At 46.1% G+C, this 20,851-nt stretch overlaps 1 protein-coding gene and 1 long non-coding RNA gene across 2 annotated transcripts in view; both read left to right on the forward strand.

The window, feature by feature from the left end:
- LOC136365749 (multiple epidermal growth factor-like domains protein 6) overlaps window positions 1-14,974 on the forward strand; it is a 35,826-nt gene extending 20,852 nt beyond the window's left edge. The window contains exons 4-7 of the mRNA XM_066326451.1: window positions 4,986-5,168; window positions 6,941-7,103; window positions 11,927-12,180; window positions 14,682-14,974. Coding sequence (XP_066182548.1) covers window positions 4,986-5,168; window positions 6,941-7,103; window positions 11,927-12,180; window positions 14,682-14,974 — 893 coding nt within the window. The remainder of the gene's footprint in view (window positions 1-4,985; window positions 5,169-6,940; window positions 7,104-11,926; window positions 12,181-14,681) is intronic.
- Window positions 14,975-17,124: 2,150 nt separating this feature from the next.
- On the forward strand, window positions 17,125-19,248 carry LOC136365346 (uncharacterized). Its single transcript, XR_010744351.1, has 3 exons — window positions 17,125-17,201; window positions 18,054-18,176; window positions 19,124-19,248. It is a non-coding gene; the product is annotated as an uncharacterized lncRNA (long non-coding RNA).
- Window positions 19,249-20,851: the final 1,603 nt, after the last annotated feature.

Raw genomic sequence — 20,851 nt, forward strand, 5'->3', positions numbered from 1 at the left:
TTACCCTTTTAAGTTTTTTTGGGTTTATCACATACGGAGACTTTCAGTGTTTGGGTAATTAACTACAATTAAAAATGTGATGAAGTCTCAGTCTTTTCTTGATTATCTTAGTTGGTGAAGGACTGGACAAGGAAACATTATAGTGAATGGAAAAAGAATAATGTAAAGCAGAGTGGTTCATAATTAACTAGAAGCAGTTCTGGTTCTCTGTGAATTAAAAGAGAAATTATTCTCGTTCAGATCAGAGGTGACCACGGAAGACCCAGAAGTGAAAGATGTGTTGTTTGGGATACATTACTGCCTCTGAATAGTCCCATTTGTGGTGGAGAGGGAGTTTTATACAAATATGGGACTAAATGGACTTTGGGGGGAAAAAGAGAATTGTGTGATAAGGGCAAAAAGTAGGTGTTAATGGCAATTAAATGAATTTACTTGTGTCATATGTAAAACTTTCTGTGGACATGAAATAGTTAGGTTTCCTCTTGCCTCAGATAATCACAAAGCTCAGTTTATCTTTGTCCAAGCTGTGAACAATCCCAGAGAATAAGTTTTCATTTTATAAATGTAAATGTTCCCAGGAAGTTATTCAAAATACTTCATACAGTGACCAGCTTTGTTTGCAATATCCCAGAAAGTATCAAGGAAAAACAAAAAATAAATCCTAAGATGAGAGACAGGAGTTTCAGAGAGCTCTGCTATCATGATAATGGATGTACACGATGCTGAGGGAGGATATTGAGTCCTGTTCCAGCTGTTTAGACAAGACACCAAAATAAATGGATATAATAAGCTCTCATGCATTGGAGAACAAGACAGTTACTAATTGATGAGGAGAGGGAAAAGCATTTCATACAAACCAGGAGTGCCTAGGATGAGGATTTGGGCAGTAGCTGCTTGTTGGGGATGGAGAGTTTGCCCCTTGTGCAGCACCAGGTTGTACATTCAGCTTTCATCACTCATCTGACGAGAAGCAAACCGCTAATGCACCTCTCCTTTGACCTAGTGCAGCTGAGCAGAGCATCCAGCATTTCAAACAGGCTTGGATTAGCAATGGTATTTCTTCCATGGATACTTCAGAGGATGTAACGATCTCTCCTGCATGCTGAGGATGAAAAGGGACCACATTCTGGCACTGAGCTGTTTATGGAAGGTGATTATCTCAGCTGCAGGAATAAGAAACAAGAGTCCCTTTAGACAGGCTTTTCAGAGGAGCCCAGCCCAGATTGCTGTTAGGTTCATTCTTTCCACGTCTTCCTTTTCTTTTTTGGCAACCCTGTGTTTGTGGGAACAAAAGTGCCAAAATCATTTGAGGGGAAGCAGATTTTGCAGCCTGGATGGCTTGGAAATCACCCATACATAAAGAAGTGGATCTATCATCTTAAAATATGATATTCAGCTTACATCTGAGGACTCAAAAACCTGGGAATGAGGCATTTTTCTCATGTGATTCGTGGAATATTACTGAACTTCTGTCCCAAGTTTTCCAGTCCTCCTGCCACCTCATCACAGGGTATTTGGGATGTCACTGGTTGCTGCTGGTCTGTCCCTCCACTGCCAGTATGAGCCTTAAAATACATGGAGGGAGGAAATCTGCTTTTGTCATTTTTCCTGCTCTCACTGGAAACTTCTGCCCACACTCTAAGGCAGAGTTCTCCACTCAAACTCTGCTCAAAGAGTCTCCAGAGAGGGTTGCCTTGTTCAGTGATGACCAGTGTCTGAAACCAAACCACTCAATTCCTGAATCCTCTGGTGTTATCCAGTACTTTGTGCCATGATAGAATCCCACCTCTTTCATGCTCCTTTTCTTCCTTCAGCTTTTTGGTGCCACAAATTTTGCTCAGCATTGAATTAATTTACGAATACACGTGCCAGACCAAATATTCGCTGCAACCCTCTCCAATTCTTTTGTTTGTTTTGTTTGTAATGCCTTGATTATGTTAATGCAAGGAATTTGACTTCACTGGAGTTGAACCAGCTGGTATCTGAAAAGCTGAAACTCAGAAAGAACATGTTTATTGTAGTATAGGGCTGTGGGTTTGGATTGTTGTAGATTCATTGTCTTCAATGGAATTTATTCCTGTTTGAACTCCTAGAAGTGAAAACAGGGCACAGCCATTAGACCCTGATTCATCTCTGCTGCCAGCTGTTACCTTTGATGTCTGCTTTATGTGGAGAAGCTGTTGGGGTTTTTTTTATGGAGATTTTAGCACACTAAAGCTTTTAATAGAGAAAGTGACAAAGAAAATATCTCTACAACTCCATAATCCATCTTTCCCAACATAAATATAAACCCTGTACATCTGAAGTTACATTCCTTGTCATTGCCAAGGTTGGACTTAAGGTGATGGAAGACATAGGTTGGAAGAGATTGCATGTTCTAACCCCATGGCTGCTATGCATGCATCTAACTATGGCTTCACACCCAGCTCTGTGTAAAAATATCACCTTTATTATAAAAAATAATGGGTGGAGAAATGTGTATTTCTTAACTCATATCAGATCAGGGGCCTACAAGAGAGCTGGAGAGGGATTTTTTTACAAGGGCATATTGTGACAGGAGAGGGCAGAAAGGCTTTGAATTGTCAGAAAGCGGGGTTAGATTGGATATTAGGAAGGAATTGTTTCCTGTGAGGGTGGGAAGCCTGGCACAGGGTGCCCAGAGAAGCTGTGGCTGCCCCTGGATGCCTGGAAGTGTCCAAGGCCAGGTTGGATGGGGCTTGGAACAGCCTGGGACAGTGGACAAGGTGTCCCTGCCCATGGCAAGGGGTGGAATGAGATGATTTTTAAGATAAACCCAAACCATTCTGTGATTCTGTGATCCTTGTGTTTCTCAGCTGGTGTCTCCTACCACTGTCCCCGTTCCCAAATGCCCTCTCCCCGTCTTGGCATCACCTGGCATCATCCCCAGCCTGTTTGGAATCGCCATCAGGGCTGGATTTTTACCAAATTCCAAATCTTGGACAGGGAATGTCAGGCCATATTTCTGCCTGTGGAGGTGCTCAGACCTCCAGCCACGAGCCCCTTAGTGACAGATGGAGTCAGACCCACGAGGTGCCAAGATCCCTTTCTCTGATCAGAGACGTGTTGCTGGCACTTGGCAGCCACGAGCACAACCCACCCTGTCCTGCCCCTGGAGGCTTTTCTGCTTCATTCTGGCACCACAACCCACCCTGTCCTGCCCCTGAGGCTCTTCTCCTTCAGTCTGGCACCCCAATCCATCCTGTCCTGCCCCTGAGGCTCTTCTCCTTCAGTCTGGCACCTCCTCTCACGGATCCAGCCTCAGCAGCAGCCGTGACAAACCTGCCCTGGCTGCTCCAGAGCAGCCCCTGGCCACTGGCAGAGCCACCCCCCAAATTGGGATGCACGGTGCCTGCAGCACAGGATTTCACACCTGTCCCCTCCCACCTTCAAATCCTCCAAAACTCCCATCACGACAGGTTGCTGCTTATCTCCCCTTGCATCCAAACTGGCTGGTGCCCAGAAATGGAGAGGGAAAATGGCACTTTTGAAAGCCGACATGTATATTCTGTCACTTGGATTTAAGATGTTTTTTTGTCTTCTGAAATATTTTCATCTTATTTGAATATTCTTGCTGAAAAACAGGTCTTTGGATACCAGTGTGCAGGGAGCTCAGAGTGGATGGGGTCTGCTGTCTGCTGTGTAGACATGAAGCTGCTTTCAAGTCCTGTCTCTGGCAGGGCACAGGTGGAGAGCCAGGGTCAGGTTTTTGTGCAGTGAGGTGTCTCCTGCCTCCTGCTGTGTGTGCAGCCAGGAGAATGTAAAAATTTGCTTTTCTTTTCACCTTTTTAACACATACTTGACTGCACAAACTCAGTGTTTGCTAATTGGTGGCACGGGGTGAAACGAATCCTGTAGCAGGTTTTGCTGCTAACATTTACCAATGTCTGTTACAGATAAAGGAAGAAATATGAATATTACTAAAACAAAAAGAAAAAAAACCAAAAAACCAGAAAAGCTCTTTGCTGACTTCATTGGGTTCAGAGTTTGGTGCATTCCATGGAGGACCAAATAGTCTTTCCAGCTAGTCACAGAGTACACAGAATCTGAGAATGGTTTGGGTTGGAAGGAGACCTTAAAGCTCATCCAATCTCACCTCCTGGGATGGGCAGAGACAGCTTCCACTGTCCCAGGCTGCTCCAGGTTCCCATCCAGCCTGGCCTTGGACACTTCCAGGCATCCAGGGGCAGCCACAGTTTCTCTGGGCACCTTGTGCCAGGGCCACCCCACCCTCACAGGGAACAATTCCTTCCTAATATCTAATTTAAATCTCTCCATACCACATCCCTGCTGTGGAAATTTATCTCAATGCAGCCATGCACACACACTTCCATCAGCACAGCACAATAGCAGTGTCAAAGCATCACTCTTATTTTTACACGCAGTGTGTGAATAGGTGTGGGTGTGTGTTAACATGTTTTGTCAGGAGGAGAAATGTTTCTCCAGAGGCCGGGGATATGTGTTGAACAAAAAAGAATATTAATTTGCTTGGGTGAAAGAAGCAGCATCTTTAAAGATGTACAGAGGACTCTCTGTTCCTGTGGTTTGCTGTGTGAGTCTGTTCTGCAGAGCTCGTGGCTTCTGTTATTTGAATTTTTTTATTTATGAGGCTGAGGAAATCACCCTGAAAGACAATTACTATTTTTAATCAGTGAAAGCAAGGAGAGAAAAAGATAATCAATGGGCAAGTGCCAGCAGGGCTCTTCTTTTTTTCCCCCTTGCCTTGGTGGATTGGCAGTGCTTTGGTGCTGTCAGATCAAAGGGTGCTGTGCTTCAGTCAGCATTACAGCCCTCAGATCTCACCTGCCTCTGCCTGGAATCAGGATTTCCCTGGTGTGGGACACCGTGTGAGCCCAGCTCCGTGAGCACAAGGGAGGGCAGTCACTCAGGGGTGGGGACAGGTGCATTTGTGAAAGCTGCTCAGTGAGGTTTGCCTGGTTTTGCTGTCATTTGTGTATTTAAAATAGGAGATAAGTTCTCCCAGGTTGTTGACGTGCATTCCTTCACTGCTTCCTCGGCTCCAGCTGTCAATTCCTGCAGCAATAACAACGGGGGCTGTGAGCAGGACTGTGTTCAGCTCAGTGAGGACCACTACAAGTGCCAGTGCCAGCCAGGCTACCAGCTGAGGACAGATGCCAAATCCTGTGAAGGTGAGTCCTGTGCTACCTGCCTGAAGACACGCAGTAAAGGACCCCAGGATGGTGGTTTGGGTCACTGTGTTCATTCCTATTTCTCTCTGTGTGCCAAAAGCAGCTTTAGGAGTTCCTCATTAACAGGATTTGAAAACAACACATGTTAGAGGTGTGAAGTTCACTTTAAATCACAACTTTGAACAAGATTTTGGCCTCGTAGATCCCTGGCTGTTCCTTGCACGATGGTGGTGATGACATAGGTTAGGAACTTAATCATGATTTAATTCTAACATTTTATTGCTCATCAAGTTGTATATAGAGTTGGCCTGCATTACATGTTTTATTCTACAAAAAGCCTTCTCTTTATCTCCTTTTGGCTTATCACAGTCTGATTCATTCAACCTCCCCTTCAGGTTTCTAAGCACCCTCTCAAGCAGAGCAGCAATGCTACCTTTAGGTTTGATTGTTGCTTTTCTTTTCTTGTATATCTTAACATATTCATCAGTTTTGAAGGCAGCCCCCCCCCTCCCCACACAAGCACACACACACCCGTGAACATGCCAGAGAAAAAGATAGGGCCAAATTTATGGATTTATTGAGCTGAAATTCCTGTCACAAAACCGTTTCCATATGGCTCCTCTTCTGCTCGGAGATTTTATACGCTGTGGATGAAGTGTAAGTAAATCCTGCTGTTCACATGGCTCCCATCTCCTGCTGGGTGCAGAGAACTCTTCCCCTTCCCCAAATCCTGCCCTCTGCAGGGGCTGCACCTCAGGGAGCACCCACAGCCTGGTGGCCTCTCTGTCTGTCATGGGATGGCCACATTTTGTCCCTGAGATTGTCAGAAAAGGGGAGCTTTAGGGAGAAAGGGGTGTCAGAAACCCTCCTGCACTCTTTTCCATCCCTTTTCCAAACATCTCGAGGTGTGTGTGGCCAGCTGGCTGTGCAGAGCCTGCTCAGGACTTTTTTGGGTGGGTTTTATGGAGTGGTGGGACAGAGGTTGGGTCAGGGGGGTCTGAGTGTGGAAGCCCAGCTTCCCTGGACCCCTAAAGGAGGAGGTTTTGCCACCACTGTTCACCTCCTCATGTGGTGGGGCTGAGGGGAGTTAGCACTCAGCAAAGACAGTGGTTTGCCACCATCCTGTGATTACTGAAGCCTGAGAGAGGCAGGGTCAGCAGGTGGGGCATTACCTGGGTGCCTGCTCACCCCTGGGTGCTCAGGGTGTTTGAATCAAAGTCAAGAAGTGCAGCCCTCCCCAGGAGGGCAGTTGTGCTTGGGGGAAGGAGGATCTGTCCTGTAAGCAGAGCTCAGCTTGTGAAATGAAGGCTCAGTAAGATGTTTGTCCCCCCATAAATACCCAGGTGAATGAATGCCTGGGAGAGAACAGTGCTAGGTAAGCCCATGGACAAGGTTTTTACAGCAACAAACGAGGATGAAGTGGTCATGAATGCCTTTGGGTTGTCAGTTCAGAGATATTTTAAGTAAAAGAGGTGGGAGGAGGTGAGTCTGGCTGTTTTTTTTTTTTTTATTTTCCAGGAGTCATGGTTTGGCAGGAGACACCACAGTGATATAAGAGTGTTTGCCACAGCAGGTGTAGGTGTTGTGCAGGTGTGGATTCATCCCTGTGGACTCCGTGGGAGTTAATACTGCACCCACAGCCTTGAAAACCTTAGAGAAACATTTAAGCCTGGCAATTTTACTCTTTACCATTTTATATTTTCTTAGTGTGAAGTCATGGTTGCTGTGAACAAGAAAATTAATTTGATAAGGCCCAAATCTCTTTTCTTTAGGTGCTCTAGGGGTCATGGCAGATAAGACTGGAGACCCCGTTGTTTGCAGCCTTTCCGTGGAGGATTGGAAGGTCTGCCCCATGCCTGGAAGTGTCCAAGGCCAGGCTGGATGGGGCTTGGAGCAACCTGGGATAGTGGAAGGAGTCCCTGCCCATGGCAGAGGGTGGAGCTGGATGAGTTTAAGGTCCCTTCCAACCCAAACCGTTCTGGGGTTCTGTGTCCTGAGGCACCTGGGAAATGAAACCATGCCAGTAAATTTTTCACCATAGTGTTTAACAGCTTGGTGTAGAGCTTTGTAGGATGGAGTCTGTTATCTACTAAAGTCATTAAATGAACCAGTAAGAGGCAAATGTGTGAAGAAAGAACACTAATGAGTTATTTTTGGCTTTTCCTGAAACCTGCTTCTAACAGGAACACACATATCACTGGAAAGCAAGTCAATCACTGCTTGCCTTACGTCCTGAAGATCTTCCCTTTACAAACTTAGCTCATCCAAGGATTTCCAAGGCTGCTACCTTTATTTGAATTACTATGTTTTACTAACATCCACCGTGTAATTTGTTGTTTGCCTGTTGTCATGTCACAGAGCATTACAAGCTTTGCTCCGTGCTGTAATCATTCTCAAATTAAAGCTTTAGCTGCTCTGAAAAACCTCCATAATATGCAGGTTTAACAGATGCTGTTTGATAGTGATTTCATTTAATTTACCCAAATAGAAAAGGAATCGGCAAATAGCTCAATATTTCATATCAGCAAGGAGTGAGTTCTTGCTTGGAGCTAAATCCTTTGTAGACCGCAAATTGTCGAGCTGCAGAGCCAAGTTGTCAGCCTTGGAAGTGTCATGCACGATGAAGTGCTGCTGTTCCTTGGAAACCTATTTGCAACCTATCGTGTCAGAAGTCCAATTTCAGTTCTACATCCCTAACCGTGCTTTTATTTTATTTTCTTTATATATATATATTTAATTTTTTTTAGCACTGTGAAGTCGAACTCAGCCCTGCCGACTGGAACGGTTTGTGTGTTGTGTGTTCTCGAGGTGGCAGGAGGTGACATCAGGGGGTTTGAGGGTGTTCTGTGGCAGCCTCCTCCTTTACCAAATGGTGGCACAAAATGCCACTTGGCTGTCACAAAAAAGTGACAAAAACAAAGGTCCTGCCCCGTGTTTAAATCCACACCAAGTGGAGGTTTTTCTCTCCTATTTCCTTCTCCTCATAGCCAGTGGAAGAGCGAAGCAGGCAGGTCCAGAGCAAAACTCCTTCAGCCCTTCCTCGGGGTTCCTCAAGCCCTGATCCAGTGTTGTTGAGCTGATGGTGACTCTCCTCTGGGGTTCTGAGAGAAGCTGGCTCATACAGAGCAGGGAAAGAAAATGTTAGGCTGGAGGTGAGTGAGGAATATTGGTCACCTGTCTCAAATCAGACACTATTTAGTAAAATGCTGAGGTTGCATTAGAGCTGTAAGGAAACAGGTATTACTTTTGAGAAGTTTTATTTGAAGTTAAGCAGACGACATAATCAGACACGTTTTCAAGGTGTCCTCCAAATTGACCCTGTGCAATGTTACTTACCAGAATTTTGGTGTAATGAATGTTCCAAAGCGAAACCTCAGCCTGGTGCAGAATGTCAGAGCTTAGCCCAAGTCAGACCTGTCTGAACAGTCGTAGTAGGTCTATTTTGGGGTGTGCCAAGTCTCTATTTGGGCAGTTTGCTTCCTGCAGATACATGTTCCAGAAATAAACCCGTAAAACACAGTGAAATCTTTGAGATGGAGGCTTCTGTAGGCGCTTTACTGAAGTTTTTCTAAGTACTTGCCACTTGGAGCACCTTATCCTTGAAAAGGTATGCTATTGTTCAAGAAGAGGAAAAAGCCTTGATGTACAACATGAATGGCATATGTTTATAGACTGAAAGATGTCTTTGGGGGCTCTTCAGTGTTTATTTCCTCTAGAGCCTTTTAAATATTCATTGTTTTGTGGTGAACTCCATCTCTGTGTGTGTTTATGGATTCACACATACTGGAGCGCTAATTGCTGTTGTTTAGAGAACTCTTGAAATCTGTTCAGGTACAGCAAAATAACAATAAAATGTACTTCTTTTTGTCCTACTTCCAATGTAATACAAGCTCGGTTTCCTGCTGTTTAAACCCTCGTTGCTGCTCTGTGACAAATGTTGTCCAGCAACAAAGAGCATCCAGAAAAACAGCAGCTTTACTCACCAGCTGCTGTCACATTTTTTTCCCACTCTAATCTCTTACAGCTGCTTCGTCGTTAGTTGTAACAATGGCAGGTAAGACCATTTTCAGGCAAAAAGTGACCTTTCAGTTGACAGTGTGCTCTAATTGGTTTCAGTGATAGACCCCTGCACAAGTGGGAATGGAGGATGCTCACAAATCTGTCAGAATGAGAGAGGGATTGCAAAATGCGAGTGTCATCCAGGGCATTCTCTTTCTGCAGACAAAAAGTCCTGTTTAGGTAAGAAACTCCAGACTCTTTATTGTGAAGAACGTTATTAATCAGTGCTCTGGCTTACTGAGCTGTGAGTGGAAAAGGAATATGATACACAAATGCATGTGTGCATTTTGAAACAGTGATTCTCTCTGTGATGCTCACATCAGCCTTGAAGGACTCTTTTTTAGTGATGAAAAATTCCTCTGTGTTCTCCTAAGTCACGCTTTCTAGCAACTGGGTTTGTGAATGCTGTAGTGTTATTCTTGTAGGGTCCCTTTAAAATAATGTCCCAGATACAGCTCCTGGAAAATTGGTTCAAGTAAAACTCTGAACCAGGTCACTGAAAACCTACTTAGAATTCAAAGGGCTTTTTTAGCTGGAGAACTGTTTCCATATTAATGGAGAAACTACTGTGAAGGAAGAAATCATGATGTGTAAGATTTCCAAAGAGAGGAGCCTGAAGAGTTGGATTCTAAAGTCCTGTATTTAGTCTGGGGTTGTCAAAAGGATCTGTAGTGTTTCTGACCCAAAATGTAGGGGAATTAGAGGTCAAAATACCTGCTTTTCTCTTTCAGTGAAACTCTTGGAAGAGTTTAGCAGTTTTATGAAGTAAAAAGCATTTGTGGACTTGATGGTGCACAGATTTTTAACAGCCAAGTCAGGATTAGGGCGTGTGTATGAAAATATGTATAGATTCAGACAGTAAATTTACAATCCTCTTTTGAAAACTTGGCCAAAATCTTTCCAATATTTTAATTATTATCTCATATAAAGGGTGTTGGGTGCCTTTCAAAATATTTGCTTCCTACCCTGAGTATTTCACTCAGTTGCCTGTAAACCCTTCTGTGAGGAGAATGGCACATCTTGGTGATTCTCTCTCACTGGAATTACTCATGAGTAATTACTGAAAATAAAAACTGTTTTCAAGTAATGTACTGGTAATGAGTGGCTGGAAACAACAGTGGGTTTAGCAGTGGGGTCAGCCTGTTATTCATTTTATCTCAGATACACATTGACATTTCCCTTGATTTATGTATAAACTGAATCACTGAGTTAACTTGCAGTGTTATATATTGGAACAAATTTTCTCCCCAGCCTCATGGCAACAATCTTTTGAATCATTAAGCAGCGTGTCTTACCATGGATATACAATTATTGGTTTTTGCTCCTAGAAGTTACTCAATGTCTTCTGCAAAATTCAAGCTGTTGTTTGACTCTCTGGAAACGGAGCTGGAAGGAGACAGAGGGCAGCTGAAGTGTCATACTTCAGCTATTAGCTGTAGGAGAGGAAGAAGCTTGCAGGATGGTGGCTGTGGTTCAACGTTTTTTTTTTATTTTTTCTATTTAAAAAGAAGAAGAGAAAAGGATATTTACAGCGTTGGCCGGCACAGTGCACCCCCAAACTGACAATTAGAGAAAAAGGAGAAATAACCCATTTTATTCTAAGCAGCAGCTGCTCCCATGGCTGCTTCAGAGAAGCTGTCATTTGTCCTGAAATTTTCATGAGCCAGTGTGTGGTGTTTGCACTGCCTGGGGCCTCTCTTTGCAAGGAGCCTGATTGCAGTTGTCAAGCTCCTCGTGCTGGAGTGCAGGGGCCACGAGCACAGCACTGGGCACAGCACATGTGGAGGGACAAACCTGCTGGGAAGGGGTTTGCTGGGATAAAAAGGGAAGAGCTGCACATCAGGCTGCCCCCTGCCTGATTTTATATCATTTTCAAGATGCTGACCCAGGATCACTGCAATGGATAATGTGTATTTTGCCAGGAAGATGTCAAAATGGGAAAGAACAGGAGATGGATCAGGGGTTTGCAATGTGTGATATCAGTCTTTGCACAGAGGTCGGTGTTCTGTGCAGCTGTATTTAGTGCCAAATTTGACACAAATTTTAGTGTCAAATTTAGTGGTTTTTTGGTTTGGGTTTTGCTGTTTTTTAACTAATTACTCCCTAAAAGTATTTTATGTTCCACTGAGATTTTAGGAAGATGGACACCGTTGCGGGGCGTTTAACCCCAAAATACACACCAGCAAGTGTGAAGCTGAGATGCAGCCTGCTTGACAATGGACTGGGGGAAGAGCAGCCTCCCCACTCAATGCCCTGCACATTTCCCTGTCCTCCCAGGGCTGGTGAAGCTGCTGTGGTTGCAGCAGGTGCCTCCCTAGTGCACTGCTGTAGAAGCAGCTGCAGCATTCAGGGTTATCTGTCTCCATTGTCCCTGCTGAAACCCAACCACCACTTAATCCAGACCATTTGACATTCAGAAAAGAAAAAGCTATTTCCCATTCCATTAATTTGACTATAATGGCTTGGAGGACGTGGTGATAATTTCAGAGTTTTGGAAGTTTCTTCTGAGTTCTTCACACGAGGTCTTCTTTGGCCATTGCTCTTTTTACAGGAATAATAACTAAGTTGCTTTGGCTGATACCACAAATATAGTGTTTGATACAGTAAATGTTCACACTGAGAAGTTCAAGGTCAATGGTGCTCAAAGAAAAAGATTGCTCTGGAGAATAATGTGAGTAAAATGTTCCTGGGTTCATCAGGTGCTGTCCTTTACAGACTGACACCAGGCTAATCCTTCCAGCAGAAATTGGGAGATGCACCTGTGTCCGTGCACAGCAGCGTTATTTTTCATTTCAGCACCCCTCTGAAGGACTTTTTTTTGTGTTTGCAGACATTGATGAGTGTGCAGAGGGCAGGGACAGGTGTGCCCATCGCTGTGTGAACACCCCGGGCTCCTTCAGCTGTGCCTGCAGCCCCGGCTTCGAGCTGGGCGCGGACGGGCGCCGCTGCTACCGTAAGTGCCCCTGCTCTCCTCTCCTCCCTGCTCCCTGCCAGGCCTCCCTTCTCATTCACTGGGATTAGCACTCCCAGCAGAATAAGTGTATGCAAAAGCTCAGGCTTAATGCTGTTTTCTTCCTCGGCTGCTGCTGCTGGGTTTGCAGGGTGACACGTTCCTAAGCCTGTGTTCACAGTCCTTAATTACTGCCTTTCAAAGAGCAAATAGCCCTGTTGGTTTATCTTCTGAGTCTGGTGGATTCTGCTGCAGAGCTACCAGAATGCTGCTGTTCTGTGAAATGTATTCATTCCTGCCCTCCTCCTCACAGCTTTCTTACAGACCTGATGCAACAGAAAACCAACATGATGTTCTGCCCTTACTTTTACCTGCCTGGGTTTGCTGATGTTTTCTCCTGAGATTATTGACACTATTAAGAGAATTCTTTAAAAAAGCAACAAAAAAGATAGATTTGGGGTGAAAAAATAGTTGGACAACTCAAGCTTCCCAAAGTAAAGCGAGCTTTGTTGTCTTTGCTCACATACTTACCTCTTGCCAGCGGGGTTTCTTAATCAACAGGGCTCGTCTGGAGAGGGGGACTGACTCCCAGTGCTGTTGGCTGATAGGTGATCCCTGGCCTGCCCTTGAGGGCAAATTCAGATTAATAAAGGAGGTGATGTGGAAGAGCTGGGGTTATTATGGACCTAACATAAGCTCCCTGGAATGCAGACAAAAGCATGACCTGTTTTAGCAAAGAGGTGGGCAAAGATCACTCAATCTAATAATACTGGGCAAGAGCTTTCAGCAGAGCTTCCTTAGGAAAATATGCTGCATGCCAGAGAATGAGTGCTTTATTTAAGAATGCATGTGTAAGAAATAGTTATTAAGAATGAAATCCAGTTTCAAGGCATTAACATACATTAAAAACAAAACCCAATTATGTGAGAGACATCCTGGAGAGTTATTTCACAGGTGATGGGGAACTGTGAGTGGTGCAATGGCAGAGGAAATGTGATTAATGTACAGATATGAAATCTTCTGTCATAGGCATAAAAAAGAGGTTTAAACCACTTAGATTTCATTGTGCTTTTCTGATACTATTTTTTCTGGATGTTCAGCAGATCTCAGGGGATGGTGATTCTCTGTGCCTCATGTACAATATTGCAGAGCAAACAATAAAAATAAAAACATTCTGCATATATTTATGATCAGGATTATCCCAGTGTTTGAGCAATTTACAATCTTTGTTTATTCTTTCATTTCCCCAGTGGCTGGGGAAGAGCTGGTATTTCAGTTTTACTGATGAAGAACTGAGACAAAGTAAATGATGAAGATCGTGTACAAAGTCAGATTCTGCATTTAATTGCTGGGTTTACTAAATCCCAGCTTAACACACTGGACAGGAGACACGATTTCTTCTCCTTGGTGCAAATAATCACACTATGCATGAAATGTAGAGATATTTATTCTCTTAATTTATACCCTGTTCCAGCTGGAATTACGTATCTTACTGGTAAGCACGTTGCTCCCTGGGAGCACAAAGAGGGGTAGGACCAGATTCCACCAACACAGATGTGTCTGGGGAAATTCTGTGCAGAATCTGATGGCCACCACTGAGCTGGGGTGTTTCTGGAAACACAGTGGCTCCTTTAGGAAGGGTGTTTCTCAGTTCCCCTATGTAGTAGCAGAAAATATTTCTTCTCTAAATAGATCTGTAGCAAGACAAGCTGGCTAATCCTTCATAAAAAAAACTTTATAACTGACCCTATGGGTTCTTTTCATCCTGGAGAAATCGTCTGATGAAGTAGCTGGGTGGGAATGAGGTGGCCAGGCGTTCCCTTTTTTATGTGAGGGTTCCCATTGGAAATGGCCAGGATGCTCTGAGTTGTCCAGTGCAGCCACATGAGGAGGGCATGGAAGTCTGCCAGGGCAAAGGGGGCTGGCAGTGGCATGGTACCACCCTGTCTTAGCTGTAGGGGACGAAGGAGAAGCTGCTGTGTCCCCCTGAAGGGACATCCGAGAACCAAAACTTGGAGATTGTTTTGCGTTCTGGTTGGGTGTCCATTTCACCAGCAGGGCTCTGCCGGGGAAGTTTCAATGCCTTTGTGCTTGGTGGATGTTTCAGAATCCAGCTCTTTGCCTTTCCCACGCTAAACTCGAAGTTTGTCAGTGGATCAGTCTGGGTTGAGGGGCACTGCCTGAGCTCCTCAGATGCTTCTGGTCCTCCTTTGGGACAAGCCCTGTGTCCAAACAAAGCACAAACCTGAGGAAACCAGGCTCCTGTAGCTGGAACACTGAACCAGCTTCACATGGCTGAATTTGAGAGCATCCACTGTTCTGACACAAACACCTGGAGCTCAGTGACTCCAAAGCCTGCTCCTCTGGGGAGGGGATGTGAGCTGATTACACTCGCCGCTCCAACACTTATATTGCTGCTGCTTTACAGCAGGCTGATCCTCCAGCGACTCCCCTCTTCCCCGGGGCTTGCTTTTTAACATCCTTCCGATTTCTCTCTCCGCAAGGCATCGAGATGGAAATCGTGGACAGCTGCCGGGACGGGAACGGCGGCTGCTCCCAGCGCTGCGAGCACACGGCGGCGGGGCCGCGCTGCTCCTGCCACCGCGGCCACCGCCTGGCCACGGACGGCAAAACCTGCACAGGTAACCCGAGCTGCGGGCGGGGAGCAGCTGGGGAAGGGCCCGGGGAGCCTGCGGGAGAGCTGCGGCTCAGGGAACGGCCTCCGTCCCTCCTTCTGCAGGGGTTAATCGATGCGCTGCCCCAGCTCGCCGGGCTCCGGGCTGAGGGGTGGGAATGACACCGGGCCATCGTCACCTGTCACCGTGGCCTTGTCTCACCTGTCACCGTGGCCTTGTCTGTCTCACCGTGGGCAGCACAAGCTCCACACACCTGCCTTGGCTTCCCTGCCCTTCTGGGAGCAGCAGCAGCAGAACTGCTCCCAGGTGCTTCGTGCACAAACTCCAGAGTCTGCCGTGTTTCCGTCAGATTTGCTCCCTGATGAGGTTACGCTTCTGCCTGTGAGAAGCCTCACTTGGGAGGTGAAAGCAACAGAAAGCAATCTTTGGGTTTATTTCGAGGCAAGAGCTTAAAAATTCATTCATGTTCTAAACAATTCTACTATGAGGGGTTTTCTGTGTGTGCATTTGTTCTGTGGTTTTGTTTGGTTTATGGCTTTTGCCAGGCAAACTCTATGTCATTCTGCTTTGGGCTGGCTGTCACTATGCCATTACAATTTTTAAGAATAGCCAGGAAGAGAGCGGGGATGGAAAAAGGAACAGGCACCACAAAGCAGTGTAGTGAGATATGAGATGATGAGAACAGGTAGAGAGTGGGAGCACTGATGAGTGTGAGAGGCATTACAGACAAAAGGAGCCTTGCAAGGAAAAAAAAAAAGCCAAGTGCAGGAGAGAGGAGGAGCAGGGGAGGAGGGAAGCACTGAGGGCTGCAAGGGCGGGTGATGATGAAGCTTAAAAAGCAAAACAGAAAAGTTTGGGAGGCAGATTTGGAGCCAGAGGCTCACAGGGGTGGGTGGGTTACACAGTCTTGTCTGTACAGCTGACAGGAGGCAGAGCAGCCTCCTGCCCACATCCCAGCTCAGTGACCTGCTGCTGGGGATTTCAGGGGGAAGCAGATACTCCAGACACAGCAAAGGAAGGGGGAGAACACAGAGGAAGGTTGAGGACATGAAAAGTTACTCTTAACAGCAAAAATCTCCTTTTTGTTGGATGCAGATTTTGCATTCCTACATAAACAAGGGGCTGTTGCTGGAAACCAGAGCGTTTACTCCAACCAGATGTAGTACAGAGGAGCTCAGCTTGTGACATTTCTGGAAAACACTGCCTTCAAACAACCTGCATTAATCATTTCCACACTGACCTCCTCACCTCGATTGATTAATTACATTTTCTTTCCCCTGTCCCTGTTTCCTCATAAAGTTGGTGCTCCTTCCAAGGTTAATTGAGACACTGACCTTTCCCATCTGCAGCTGCTCAGCCGGGCCACCTTCAGGAGCATTTTGCAGACTCAGCATTGACAAGGTGGCCCTTGGATGGCCACTGACCTCCTCAGCAGCCTGACAGCAGCCAGGAGCCTGCAGTGCACAGATAACAGCTCAGCTCTCCCATCTAATCACCACCACAGCCATGTCAATGACACCAGGGTTCTGAGTGGGCACAGAGCAGGAGGAGGCAACAGGAAATCAGTTATCAAAAACTGCAATTGAAGCTTCCAGGCTGCTGCTGTCCAGCAAGTGCCTGTTGGATCAGAGCATTGGTAGTTTGCATTGAATGAGGTTGAATGTAAAGAAGTCTAAATGGTCAAATGTAGGTCACTGTTAAACAGAATGTTTTTGAGGGCTGATGGGTCCTTGCTGTTGTCTCTTTTCATAGAACCATAGAATACTCTGAGTTGGAAAGGGCACACAAGGATCATTGAGTCCCACTCCTGGCCCTGCACAGACACCCCAACAGCCCCACTCTGGGCATCCCTGGAGTGCTGTCCAAACCCTCCTGGAGCTCTGGCAGCCTCAGGGCTGTGCCCATTCCCTGGGGAGCCTGGGAAGTGCCCAGCACCCTCTGGGGGAAGAACCTTTTCTGATATCACACCTTAAACTCCCTGACACAGCTCCAGCCATTCCCTTTGGTCCTGGCCTCAGTTACCAGCGAGACCAGCTGGTGTTTTATAAATCCCCTCATGGCAGCTCAGACTTGTAGAGGAGATGGAGGGTCCTGGCTGCTATGGGAGAAGGTAGAGGGCAGCAGCTGTCAGAATTCAGGATTCAGTGTTTATGTGGTGGAAGGAAGGTGTAAAGCAGTGAGGTCTGCAGCACAATAGCTCTGAGCGGAACTGTGGCAGCAGCTCAGGGTGTCTCGGGGGCTGAAGGTGCTGTCATTTCCTTGCAGAGGTGGACGAGTGTGAGACTGGAGAGTCCTGCTGCTCTCAGTTCTGCATCAACTACGTGGGGGGCTACGAGTGCTCCTGCCAGGCGGGGTTCCAGCTCAGCGCCGACGGCTGCTCCTGCGACGGTGAGCACGGACCAGGGCATGGCCTGGGCTGGGAGGGCCCTAAAGCTCCTCTCATTCCACCTCTGCCATGGGCAGGGACACCTTCCACTGCCCCAGGTCGCTCCAAGCCCTGTCCAACCTCGCCTGGAACACATCCAGGGGTGGCGCAGCCACAGCTTGTCTGGGCAGCCAGGGCCTCACCACCTTCACAGGGAAGAGTTCTTTCCTAACATCCAATCTAAACCTCCCCTCTGTTAGGCTAAAGCCATTCCCACTTGTCCTGCATCATTCCATGCCCTTGTCGAAAGTCCTTTGGCACCAGTGGCTTGGTCTAACTAATCACAGCCCAGGGTAGAAGAAATGCTGTCGAAGCCCTTTGCAGGGACTGCCCTAATGAGAGTCACTGACCCCACGCCAGCTTTGCTGATAAGGTTTTACAAACGTGTAGTTTCCACTTTGTGAGGCTGGAATACAGGAATAACCCAGCATCCAGTGTGGAGAAATGGGGATGTGGGAGATGAGCCAGCAGAAACTTCCCCTCCTCTCTCCATGGACACTATATATTGATGTGTGTTAAACACCCCTTCCACAAAAGAAGAGCCCTCAAAATAACTGAAGGATCAACTGAGCTTAACAGCTTAAAGCATCTGTTTTCACTCGAGACAAAAAACGTCAGTGAAATAATCTGCTCCCTGTTGCCCTGAAGTGTTTTCATACCTCCAATAGCAGAGAGAAACAGAGAGCCCCAAAACACATAAGAAAAATTGTGTTTTCTTATGTATAGAATAATTTGTCAGATGCAGCTGGGCACAGCATGGGCTCTCCAAGCAGAAATACTTGTTCCTAATCACCATTTATGTCTGGATTTTCTAGATGTGGATGAATGTCGTCTGGATAATGGCAACTGTGACCATTTCTGTGTGAATTCCCTGGGGTCGTACGAGTGTGCCTGTAAGGAGGGCTACAGGCCTGGGGATAGCAGATGGGCCTGCGTGGGTGAGTTCTTCTCAAAACTTGAGGGCCATTAAGCACTTCCCACTGATTTAAGAAGTGATTTTGGAACGAGGATTTTCACAGATCCTAGGATTTTGGGAGCCCAGCTTGAGCCATCTCTGAACGTGGCCAGGGTAGGGCTACGTGCAGTGCGTGGATCCAAGTTCATCCTCCAGTAATGGGTTTTGCCAAAGATTAATGGCAGATGAAGACTTAAATCCCCTGGACATGTTTGAAAACCTAAAGCTCCTGGTTTAGAAATAAATACTATTTTGACACTTTTCTTGCACTATTTGATGAAGTTTAACATCTTGTGGAAAAAAAAAAAAAAAAAAAAAAAAAAAAAAGTAGCCAGATTCTTCTTTGATCAACCATGGCAAGTTTTCCATTAGTCAGTGACATTATTCTGGATTTCTGCCAGTGTAACCAGTCCAAAGTTTAGCAGAGCAACTCAATTTTACAACCAAGTTTAGCAACTGCTAAACCTTAAGCCAGAGTTTGATATTCTAACCACATTTAAAAGAAAGCCAACTGATTTCCCATCATTTTAAGGCTCAAATTTTAATGTTTCTGAAAATAAATTGCACAGCCGGCCTCACTTTCTATTTGTCATCTCCAAAACGAGCAAGAGTAATGACCTTCATTAACTAAAAATAATCTCCAACTTCAAGTGAGGAAAATGAATCTCCTCGTTTAATTTTGATTCTCCAGGAGCGGAATTTTTTCCTTAGAAGAAAGAAAAGGGAAAGATGGGGTGGGGAGGTTGTCTCCCCTTTTCTCTCTATTTTTTTGGTTTTTTGGGTAGCAGAAAACCTGTAAGCAGAAACGACAAAACGCTTGGGCTGGGACTGCTGGGCAGAGGTGTGACTGGGACATGGCAATAATAAAAAAAAGATGTCAATGAGGGGCTGTGGAGGCAGTGTGGGGTTCTGATGGCTGTGTTTGTCCAGCCCTAGGTGTGGAGGAGGCGGATGCAGAGGAGGCAGCCCCAGGGCTGCAGTTCCGAGGGCCCCCCCAGCTGCTCCACTACACGCTGGGGTCTCTGGGGCAGGATGGAGACCCCCGAGGAGAGCTCACCCTGGTGCACAGGGTCGGTGAGTGACCAGCAGGGCCCTGAGCCAGCACACCAAACTGGGGGGATGGACTCTTAGGGAGAGGATTTGGGGCTGGGCTCAGCATCAGGAGGAGGGATGAGCTTTGATGTGCCGGTAGATATAAGGTGTTACCAGCCAAATGCCAAATGGGGCATGTCTGAGGAGCCAAGACACTGCCTGGATGCTCTGGGAAGGCAGGCAGGGGAAAAGTGGGCAGCACAGCAAGCAGTGGCTGGGAAGCTGCTTGGAAAACAGGGTGTCTGCACAAAGCCCCAGAGACAGCAACCAGAGAGGGCTCATTGTGCCCAGGGTGAGAGGATGGCATGGCTCACTGCAGTGCCCTAAATCCCTGGGGAAACACTCCCCTTCTCCTAGAGCTGGGAGCACAGGTCCCTGTCTACAAACCCTTTTATAACTGGAGGCTTTTTGTTAAGGATGTTTGCATTTTGTCTGTGTTAAAAACCATCCTCTGAAGATTCAGGTTTCCCTTGACTCTCTGGAAAAATCACCAGCTCATCCATGTATTGCTCAGCTCAAATGGTGACAAACAGCACAGGAGGACCCACTGTCACAGGAGTGGGTGCAGAGCAGCTTGGGACCCACTTGGGCTTTGCATGATTCACTCTTACCACCCAAAGGTGGAAACTTCACAATTTTAAGAGTATTATGAGGTGAAACCATGTGTTTGCATTGTGCTCAGTGCTGGTGGATCACCAGGGAGGATTTCTTGTTTTTTGCTATGTGTGTGTCCTGTGATTTTTATATAAACTCTATAATTATCCATCTGAGGACTGTGCCCTACAGGCAAAAATCAAGAGCTGGTCTTGAATTTAATAAAATATTAACTTATTTTTGTGAACAAAACTGTTAAGACCCTCCCAAATCATGCAGCATCCAGCCGGACTCGACGACACCGATAACCAACTGGGAAACTGATAAATGAGATAACCAAAGGCAAAATTATCGGGCCTAGAAACCACAATCAAATATTTATTGACCACTTTTTGCATGTTTTATTTATATTTAGCCACAGAAATTTGGGTGTTATCAGTCACAGCTGAGCAGCTGCACTTTTTCTAAGGCTCAGGCTTTGCAGCATGCAGTGGTTCGTGATGGAGAAAAGGAACTTTAGGTGGTGTATTTGTATGGTAAATTTCTTTTACCTCCCAAATAGCAATTTACTCCTTGTATTTTCAGACATGGTGTTGTGCTGCTGTCTATATTATAAAAAAGCCTGCTTTAGACAGTAAGCTGGTGCAAGTGATTAAGTGTTTTCTATAACTTGAATGACTTTTTAAGGTGGAAGCACAATGCTTTTAATGGTGGTCTGTATTCTTCTCCTGAAGCATGAAGTTGTACCCTGTTTCGAGTGGGAGCACTGGGATTCTGAATGTCCCTGAAGGCTTGAGCATTTGTTCAGCCACAGGAAAGGGTGCTCAGGCCTAGAGGAAATCTGACCTCACACAGAAAACTGGTGGTGAGATGCAACCAGCCTGTGACTTGCTGCAGGCTGAAATAAGCTGCCAGCTCACTTTCAGGTGCTGTTAAAAATCCCATTCCAAAAATCCTCCAGCCACAGCCATA

The sequence above is a fragment of the Sylvia atricapilla genome, chromosome 10 (genome assembly GCF_009819655.1).
Source record: "Sylvia atricapilla isolate bSylAtr1 chromosome 10, bSylAtr1.pri, whole genome shotgun sequence".
NCBI lineage: Eukaryota > Metazoa > Chordata > Aves > Passeriformes > Sylviidae > Sylvia > Sylvia atricapilla.